This window comes from Nematolebias whitei, chromosome 7 (genome assembly GCF_014905685.2).
Source record: "Nematolebias whitei isolate Nwh7 chromosome 7, NemWhi1, whole genome shotgun sequence".
Lineage (NCBI taxonomy): Eukaryota > Metazoa > Chordata > Actinopteri > Cyprinodontiformes > Rivulidae > Nematolebias > Nematolebias whitei.
In genome coordinates, this window is record NC_056504.1 from 47,356,130 (window position 1) to 47,366,379 (window position 10,250).

At 39.3% G+C, this 10,250-nt stretch overlaps 1 protein-coding gene across 1 annotated transcript; it reads left to right on the forward strand.

Annotated features, from left to right (window-relative positions):
* The first annotated feature begins 2,316 nt into the window (after window positions 1-2,316).
* Window positions 2,317-7,014, forward strand: sec13 (SEC13 homolog, nuclear pore and COPII coat complex component). Its single transcript, XM_037679693.1, has 9 exons — window positions 2,317-2,454; window positions 2,641-2,685; window positions 3,534-3,649; window positions 3,794-3,945; window positions 4,226-4,359; window positions 4,989-5,122; window positions 5,238-5,358; window positions 5,868-6,014; window positions 6,246-7,014. Exons 1-9 carry the CDS (start codon window positions 2,452-2,454, stop codon window positions 6,354-6,356), a joined length of 963 nt encoding a protein of 320 aa, XP_037535621.1. The 5' UTR covers window positions 2,317-2,451; the 3' UTR covers window positions 6,357-7,014.
* Window positions 7,015-10,250: the final 3,236 nt, after the last annotated feature.

A 10,250-nucleotide genomic window follows, 5' to 3' on the forward strand; every position in this document is an offset into this window, starting at 1 on the left:
GGTGGGCAGAGAGAAGACCCGCAGCGGTGGAACCCGACACCTTGGTGCGGATAAAAATAGACGCCAGGTCAAACTGTTTGTGGGTTTATGGCGCCCTCGTGTGGACAGACGGGGTAATGCGGTAAATTTGTAATTTACATAAATGTGTTTTGGGGTTATGGCGCCCTCGTGTAGACATGCGAGGTATTGCGTCCATGTCGCCATTAGAATTTTTTTTTTTTTGATGTACTGTATAAGATAAGATCCATCCATCCATTTTCTTTACCCGCTTATTCCATTTTGGGTCACGGGGGTCGCTGGTGCCCATGTCCAGCAATCACTGTGCGAGGGGCGGGGTACACCCTGAACGGGTCGCAAGTCCATCACAGGGCCACACAGAGACAAACGAGACAAACAATCATTCACTCTCTCACTCACACCTAAGGACAATTCAGAGTTACCAATCAGCCTAACATGCATGTTTTTGGTCTGTGGGAGGAAACCGGAGTACCCGGAGAAAACCCACGCATGCACGGAGAGAACATGCAAACTCCACCCAGAAAGGCCCCTAGACCGGGGTTTGAACCAGGGACCTGCTCGCTGAGAGGCAGCAGCTCTACCAGTTGCGCCACCGTGCTGCCCATAAGATAAGATAATATAATTAATTTTATTGATCCCGCAGGAAATTATTGTGCCAAAGTTTCAGTACAAAGGAACATACACAAGAATCACAAGATACAAAAATATCAGAGAATATAAAAATGCCAATAATTAAGTTTTAAACAGGTGCAGACAAAAACATTAAAGAGTTTATTGTAGTACAGGATTAATTGATTATTGTCCTATGTGCAGAAAGGGGAGGAGTTGAAAAGCTTGATAGCCACAGGGAGGAAGTATTATCCAAACATCAGCTGCAGTAGCAATTTCATAAACTGTAAAGGTTTTGTTGTTTTAATAAAAAGTTTCAAAATTTAGGTAAAACGGGCAAATAGTGTAAAAATGTCAAATAAAGAGATGTAAAATAAGCTCATGCAAACCGTGTTTTTATGTCATTTTATATAGAGAAAGAATCAGAAAATTATATTTTACACTTTGAAGCTTTTACCAAGAAAATGTCAATGGTTATTGGTAATATTCTAATTGAAATTTATGGTATTGAAGTTTTTGCATTCAAGCACAAATTAAAAGGGGTTAAGTAATAATTAGGGGGAAAAACTCTTGTGTGTAAAAACAATAATCTTGGTCTGCTGCCTTCATACATCTCCTCCTACATGTCTCTGCATGAGTGCAGCTACAGCGTGCGCTCTCAGGACATTATTACCTGCAGTGTTCCCTCAATGAGGACTGATCTAGGCAAAAGGGCCTTCTCCTACTCCGCTCATGTTTCCTGGAATATCTTACAAAAAGATTTGAAGCTCTCGACCTTGACCTCTCTAAGTGGCTTTAAGAATCTGTTGGACTCCTGGCAGGGACCAATGCAGACATGTTCCTGTTTTTAGTTTTATACATTCGCCTTAGAATCTAGCTGTTTTTTTGTTTTTTTTGTTTTTGTTACCTTTTCCTTTTAGCCACCCTATTTGTAAAAAAAAAAAAAACTGCAGTATGACTTTTTATAACTGTTTATTGTTGTCACTGTTGTCCATTGTTGTCATCTTTCTTTGTTGAAATCAGGTCTCTCTTGTAAATGAGTCCTCGAGGCTCAATGGGATTTACCTGTCTAAATGAAGGTTGATTGATTGATTGAATAAACGTTACTGTGAAAACCTTTCTTAAAATTAATAGGAATAAGAATAAATAAAAAAAGAATATAAATCATTTATTTTATTCTTTTTTTAGTTGTGCTATATATAAGAGATAATACTGTACTAAATATTGAATTATTTCCATTATTATTATTGGTTATCTAGTGGCAAAATAACGTGAGTAAGCACTTATTTTATTATTATTATTATTAGTAGTAGAAGTAGTAGTAGTAGTAGAAGTAGTAGTATTAGTAGTAGTAGTAGTAGTAGTAGTAGTAGTATTAGTAGTAGTAGTAGTAGTAGAAGTAGTAGTAGTAGTAGTATTATTATTAGTAGTAGAAGTAGTAGTAGTAGTAGTAGTAGTAGTAGTAGTAGTAGTAGTAGTAGTAAAATAAAATTTTATTGTTAATTTTTTTTTTGTTTTTGGATGACAGTATGTGAACCGAACCTAAATGCTTCCCCACTCTGTTTGTTTATAATTTCCTAAAGTTCATTGTATTTTTATACATGCGTTCTTCTGGAAATTGGTAACAAGTTTTCTAACTGTGGGCTTTTCCGTATGTGGAACCATTGCTTGGCTGTTTTGTTTCCTTCCGGGGGAAAAAAAAAAGGCGTGGGACTCGGCGGAAGCGGCGCCTGTACTTGTTGCCACGTCGGAGTACTTTGGCGGACCAGAGTAATTCATTTCAAAGAGAGAAGAAGGAACTTTTTCGAGTGTTTAACCGAAGTCATGGTGAGTCTGATAACTTTTTATTCCGGGTTCAGACCAAGTTCTTGAAGGACGTTTGTAATTTTTACCGATAACTGTCAGCTTTAGTCGCGATCAAACCGTTAGCTCAGTAGCTAACGACTGAAGGCTAACCTCTTAATTTGTAAATAATTGTGCTTAATGTTGTGTTTTATGATTTGTCAATTAAAGGTTTCCGTTATTAACACGGTGGACACCTCGCATGAGGACATGATTGTAAGTATTCTGGTTATTTATCATTTTTATGTCTCAAGCTTGAAGCTAATGCTAGCATGAAGTTGGTTTGCATTACAGTGTAGTAGTTGCATCATTGTCACAAACACACAGGTTTATGTAGTAAATAAAATAAAAAAACAACTATTTAAACACTTCACAGCGTAGTGCGGCTTGTTTGTCACTATATGTGTTGAGTTTCAAATGGCAGCTAATTTGAGAACTGTTGTTTTGTCTGACTTATGAAATGTAAAGATTCATCACTTATTTGTCCTTAACAGTGAAAATAATTAGAAGAGAGTCCTGATTTAACTTTGTTAGATTTTTCTACCTGGATTATTGAGCATGCATCAGGATAGAACAGAGTATTGGAAGTCTTTGTTTGGATTATTTGATAGTGTTAATTCTGATCTAAGATTAAACCTAAAAGAACTCTTGTGTTTTAAAGCTTCAATTATAAAAACTGTGTTAAAATTGGTTGAGACTTAAGGAAGTCATGAATATTTTAGGGGTGGGGGGAGATTTAAAAAAAAGAGAGACGTGAATTTCTCCTTGGATCCTTCAAATTCTGGGGCTTCAGAAATCATATTTGGGTCAATGTGTGAATTTTGATCGCTGAAAAATATTAAATGTCTGCTTAAAGATATAAATAGTGGATTGTAACGTACCTAGAGATTTGATTACGTCACATGTTGGTTGTGTGATAAAGGTTTAGGAAACACATTTCAACACTTATCTAATGTTTTTGTTGAACGTCACAAACTCATTCAGATTTGTTTGGATCTTTTGCTGCAGCGAACGTGGAAATCAAAAACAAGTGGTGCCGTTCTCGTTAACTTTCTTTCTTTCAGCACGATGCCCAGATGGATTATTATGGGACTCGACTCGCCACCTGTTCCTCGGACCGTACCGTCAAGATCTTTGATGTCAGGAATGGAGGACAGATTCTTGTGGCAGACCTCAGAGGGTAAAATAATCTCAAATACACGAGAGGGCGAAAACTTAAGAAAACACTTGGTTACTTTCATGAATGCAAAGATATCGAGCATTAAAAATATAACATTAAATTAACATTTAACACAAGTTTCATGGGTGTGTCTGAATTTTGCAGCCATGAAGGCCCGGTCTGGCAGGTAGCGTGGGCTCACCCCATGTTCGGCAACATTCTGGCCTCCTGTTCCTACGATCGTAAAGTCATCATCTGGAAGGAGGAGAACGGCACCTGGGACAAGATGTACGAGTACACCGGACACGAGTCGTCAGGTTGGGAGTCCACCGTGATAAACACATCACTGTTCTGGTGATTTGAAAAGGTCTCCTCTTCTTCCTCACTAACAGCACTCTGAGGCTGCAGAGGGATTTGAGGTTTATAACAGATTTTTAGATACTGGCGTCTCTTTGGTTTTAATTTTCTGATCAGTTAACTCTTTTCCTTAAAGGCTGACTGATCTCTTTAACTTGTCGTCTATGGAGGAATTGATTTTAAAATAATTTTGATGTCAGAAGAAGTCAGTCTTGTTACTTTATCCTGATTTTCTTCCAGTGAACTCAGTCTGCTGGGGTCCCTATGAGTTCGGGTTAATCTTGGCCTGCGGCAGCTCCGACGGGGCGATTTCTCTGCTCACGTTTACTGGAGATCAGCAGTGGGACGTGAAGAAGATCAGCAACGCACACACTGTGAGTTCAACTTCAAATACGTTCCTCATCACCACTGGATCCTTTCGGTTTAAATTCTTTTCTTAGTTTTTATTTTTCCGTATGTTTTTTTGCCGTCCCGACTATTTCTGCACACGTATCAAACCTTTCAGCTCGTTGCTGTGACTTAGTTTTGTTTTTTTGTAACTTTTATACTTTTCACAACATTTAACTTTATTTAAAGTAATGTTTCTCATAAAATACATTGAGATCTCTGCGATTTTTTTATTCTTTTTTTTTTTTTTTTTTCTTTAGCACACACACTTTTTTGTCTTCCTAGTATACCTTATCTTTTATCTAGCCTTTTGCTACTTTTAGCTAACATTTGCTACTTGTGGCTTTTAGGTGGTATTTTTGGCTATATGAGTATTTGACTACCAGTACTCTTTATGTACTTTTAGCTTTGAGGCAGGACTTTGCTACTTTTTTCTTTTTGCTAACCCCTTGCTACGTTTAGTTTCAAGCTAGCCTTTTGCCTCTTTTGATTCTGCTTCTTTTTTGTTGAGCCCTTGGCATTTACTACATTTTCACGGAAAATGCCATTTCTCTGCTCTGACGTGTTTGTTTTGCGTGTCAAGTGTCTTGAATGACGAGCCGTGTTTCTGCTGCAGATCGGTTGTAACGCAGTGAGTTGGGCTCCTGCTTTAGTTCCAGGCAGCCTGATCGATCAGCCGTCGGGGCAAAAGCCAAACTACGTCAAACGCTTCGTCTCCGGAGGCTGCGACAACCTGGTCAAACTCTGGAAGTATGTTTCTGTCCAGCAGAGCTTTAGTGGTTCTAATGGGGGGGGGGGGGGGGACAAAAGTCGGCAAACCTTAAAATCAAATTTTTCTTTTATTAAAATCGAATCATTCCTGCAGAGAAGAAGACGGTCAGTGGAAGGAGGACCAGAAGCTGGAGGCGCACAGTGACTGGGTGAGAGACGTCGGCTGGGCTCCTTCCATCGGTCTTCCCACCAGCACCATCGCCAGCTGCTCCCAGGTGAGATTCAACAAAATATCATTTCTGGTTTTATTAATCAAAGACTAGACTTTGCTCTAAAGATCTAAAAACTGTTTATCTTAACAACTTTTCTGCATTTCATTAGCAGTTAATTTAAAACTTCTGTGTGTAATTACACCTCTTTACCACTAGATGGGGCCAAATATTACACTTTCTAACCTCTTTAGAGCAAACGGCTGAAAAAGACTAGAATGATTGTAGCATTATTTCTTTATACAATATATTGTAATCTCAACTTTTATTTAAAGCAGTTCTCAAACTTTCAGGCTGATGATCCACAAAACCATAGTGAGAAACTCTTAAACTCTTGTCACCGCACCAGAAGCAATTATTATTAAGATTATTGAAGGACCTCCAATCAGTTTTTCTTGTCCCATTCCAACTTACACTTATTTAAATCGCACCATTCTTTTGCTTTCATACAATTTGAACTTTTTAAAGTGTTTATTGGGTTAAAAGTAAATGCATACTCTCTGGGCTTCTTCCAGGATGGACGCGTGTTTATTTGGACATGTGATGACCCTGCAGGCAACACGTGGACGGCCAAATTGCTCCACAAGTTCAACGACGTGGTTTGGCACGTCAGCTGGTCCATCACTGGAAACATACTGGCTGTTTCAGGTGGAGACAACAAGGTAAAGTTTGACCAATTAAACAGCCACTTTACCCCTCTAACCTCCATATTTCCATTAAAAATAACGTAAAACATTTTTCACCTTGTGTTGCTAACCTCATTTTAAATTAGACGTAAATGTGGAGCTTCTGTTGTTCCTTAAAAGGAAATGTTAAAGCTTGTGGTTTTCTAAATTCGACACACCTTTATGCGTTTTCTTTTTCCTAATGCTGCAGCTTCTTGTTTATCGTAGGTGACGCTGTGGAAGGAGTCGATGGATGGCCAGTGGGCGTGTATTAGTGACGTCAGCAAAGGCCAGGGCGCCGTCTCAACCATCACAGACACGCAGCAGATCGAGCAGTGACGAAGCCGAACGTTAAAGTCAACCCCCGGTGCCCACGACGTTGACCCCAGCCTTAATATGACAGAGACGCTGGACGTTTGGACCGATGAGAACATGTCCAGAGTGATGTCTTAATCTGTTTCTGAGTGCTGGACGACCGCCACAATTCCACAATTTATTTTATTTTCTCCGTATTCTGGATGGAAAATAATCATTTTCAATTCAAACATTTGTTTTTTTTTTCTATTTTGATGTTCAGAAATCCAAATCTCAGTTTCTTATGTGGCAACATCTTTTTTTAATCATCACTCCAGTTAATATGTGGTTTGTCCATAAGTTGTATTTAAATCCGACAGAACAATTCCTTCAAATATTCTGTTTTGGTCGTTTTTCAAACATTTTGATGCGTTTCCTGAAAAGTCTGCGAACAAGGTGACATTAATCGGAGGTTTAAACTCAGAAAATGACTTCTTGATTGATTAGGACTCACTTCTCAACAGGTTCATCATAAACCTGCTTCAATCGGTTTCAGTGACGGACAGAAATTAACAGCCGAAGTGGTTGCCAGGGCAACTACAAATGGAAAGTAATCGTGAACAGTGTGGGAGTTTTCGCTCCCAGGAGTAAAACCACAAACCTTTATTTCATATGTGATGTAATTAAATAATTCTTAATGTTATATGTCTTTGCAGTCTTTATGTTTATTATAAACCTAATAATTAAATAAAAATAATTTTTCTGCAGATCTGTGCTACGGAGCCCCCAAAGAGACATCAAGGATTGTACAGTATTTTTGTGTTTCCACACAATACTTTAGTGTTGCCTCTCTGACAACAACAATGGAACAGTCTCTACGTGTGTTTCAGGTTCATGGAGTTTTGTTTTAAATCAGTCATAGATATTCAGTCTGTGCTTGCCAAAAGGCACGTGTGTCGCATCAGTGAGCGATATTTAAAAAGAATACTTGGTGTAAGAGGACACAGTACAGGGAATATTCTGGCTTGTCGGGAGAGAACTTCAGTCTTCTGGACAGCTTCATGGTTATGGCTGGATGCGTGCCCAAACCACACAACATGGACTTTCTGTGAGAAGAGAGGATGTGCATGATGTCATGAGGGGACCGGATCCACCCGGAGTGTAAGTCAAGCAAGAAGGAACTACAGTACTTGGTAAACAGTCTGAATTTCATTTGGTACTTAAACTTAACAAATCATGTGGCGTTACGCAACAAATAGTGACCTGAACTCAATCAGAGGATGTTGCATTGAGGCAGTGCAGCGTTTGGAGGGGACAGAAAACATTTCTGTCAGAGACTTCCAGCGTTCGCTCCGTCCCACTCAACCCAACAACAATTACCTGGAAGGAGCAAGAACAAACCAAAGAGTCCAACACTGGTTTCTTCATATGACGTGCATCGAGTTGTGGCTGGTCCTTGTTTGCTGAGAACAGATTGTTTGATGGTGGCTTCTGGACAGAAGCATCATTTAGCTGCATGGGACCCATACAGGTGGGTTAGTACTGACTTAGTGGAGGCGGAGCCTCACCTGTTACGAGACATGAAAAGTAAAATAATCATCATATTCATGTATCAGTACCATGTGGACCTGGAGTTCCTCCCACTGCTCATTTGTGGAACGGACTCCCTGTGATTCTGTTTTGTTTCATTATTTCTTTGTTTTGCGTATTTGCTTTACCTGTTTTTTTTTCTTGCATTTCATTATCTTTCTCTGTACAGCATCCTTGAGTGTTTGGAAAAACGGCCTAAATTGAATATATTATTAGTTAGTAGTAGTAGTGGTAGTAGTGGTAGTAGAAGAAGTAAAGCTAATATAAATCATCATTGAAAATTACAACAATTTTCTGCGGGATCAATAAAGTTCTATCTTATCTTAAGAGCATGAGTCCACTCAGTGCCCTGACATGACTTCTGTTGTGACTTGGTGCTCTATAAATAAATTTAATTGAAGTTTCCCGTTTCCAGCTCGTCCAGAACGCTGCAGCAGGAACTCGTAGGTTGAAGCACATTTCACCAGTTCTGTCTTCCCTTCACTGGCTCCCTGCACGTAACAGAATAGATTTAAAATCCTCCTGTTGACCTTTAAACGCATAAATGACCTTGCACCCTCATTTCTCCCTGACCTACATATGTTCCTTCTCGGGCGCTGAGATCATCTTTTGGTTGTTCCAAAAACCAGATTGAAGCTCAGAGGAGATCGAGCTTTTTCAGTCGTGGGCCCTAAACTCTGAAACAATCTGCCCCCCCAAGTTAGACAGGCCACTTCACTTCCTGCTTTTAAATCTCTTTTAAAAACACGTCTGTTTTCACTGACTTTTCACCCAGTGTGATTTGATTTAATATTTAATCATTTTTGAGTTTTATGTTTTTCTTTTGATGCTTTAATTTGTTTATTTTCTTTGAATTACTGACATTGATTTTTATTGTGAAACACTTCGGTAACTGCTGCAGTTTTTAAATAAATTTGACTCGACTCTACCCTTTTTTTTTTTTTTTTTTAAATCAGTTCCAGTTTGTCCAGTTTGCCTGGACTATCTACTTTACACTTGCCCCTACCCTTATTGTAACACGGCGGTAAAGCCATCCCTGGATTCAGAAGCTCTCGCCCAAATCCAGAGCGCTCGATAACCTGTATTTGTGCATGCACCGTTGCGTGTGGCCCTGCTGTTTGAAGGAGAATAGCGTGTAAAAAAGCAACATCGCACGTAGATTTTCTTACTTTGATTCCACACTTTTAAAGCAAGTTTCCCACCAAGTTTGAGGAAAGTCATCTGTGGGGTTTTAAAGATATTATCATTTGACTGCACTTCCACGCACAGCGTTAGTCTCTTTGTGTTTGTGGGCGACTGAAATACAAAAACAACATCAGCACCACACGTTTGACTTGTGCTCAACTCATTTAAAGGATGTTTCTCACCAAGGTTGAGGAAAATAAAATGCAGGGTTTTAAAGAAATTTCAACTTTAATGTGCGTTTGTAAGCGCATGTAGTGTGTGGACGTGCACGGTCCCGGTCCAGCCATAAAGGTTGTTGTAATCGAGCACTCTTGATTTGTGAGGTTTCTGAATCTGGGGATGGCTTTACCGCTGTCTTATGTTGCAGCCCCTCAGACTGAAGAAGTCTTCTGGATAAACAACAAAGAACTCGTCCAGAGGACCTGGTTAGATCCATTCACCTGGATTATTGAGCATGCATCAGGATATTCACGTCGCCTGAAGTGTTTTGAATAAAACTGTGACCAGATCTTGTTGAAATGTACTTTTTACATGTGCAATAAAAAAACGTACCATTCTTTGCTGTGATGAGTGTTTGCTGTGTTTTAACTTTGTTACTGTCTATTATTAGCTGTAAACAGATTAATCTGCAGATGTGTTCATTATTATTATTACTACAAGTTCATTATTAGCTGTAAATGATAGCGGATTAATCTGCAGATGTGTTCTTTATTATTATTACTACAAGTTCATTATTAGCTGTAAATGATAGCGGATTAATCTGCAGATGTGTTCATTATTATTATTATTACAAGTTTATTATTAGCTGTAAATGATAACGGATTAATCTGCAGATGTGGAGGCTACTTTAATTGTTTGAACGTGCATGCCTCATGCACACGCACACAGCCAGTGGCAATCATCAACTCTTGCCTGGACATCTCATTTTCTGCAGGCTGGGGCCTGTAACCTGTGCAGAATTCCTCTTTGATGGAATGCACACACCCACTGCCCCCCCACCACCACCACCTGTTTGTTTTGTGGACAGTTTGTCATTAGTGCACACCGCACAGCTTGCTCGAGGTAATGAACAACTTTTACGAGGTACAGTCGTGCAAAATAATTTAATCCCAGATGTGCCCTCGGGAATTCCACATCAGATTATTGTCTATAAACTAAGGCCAA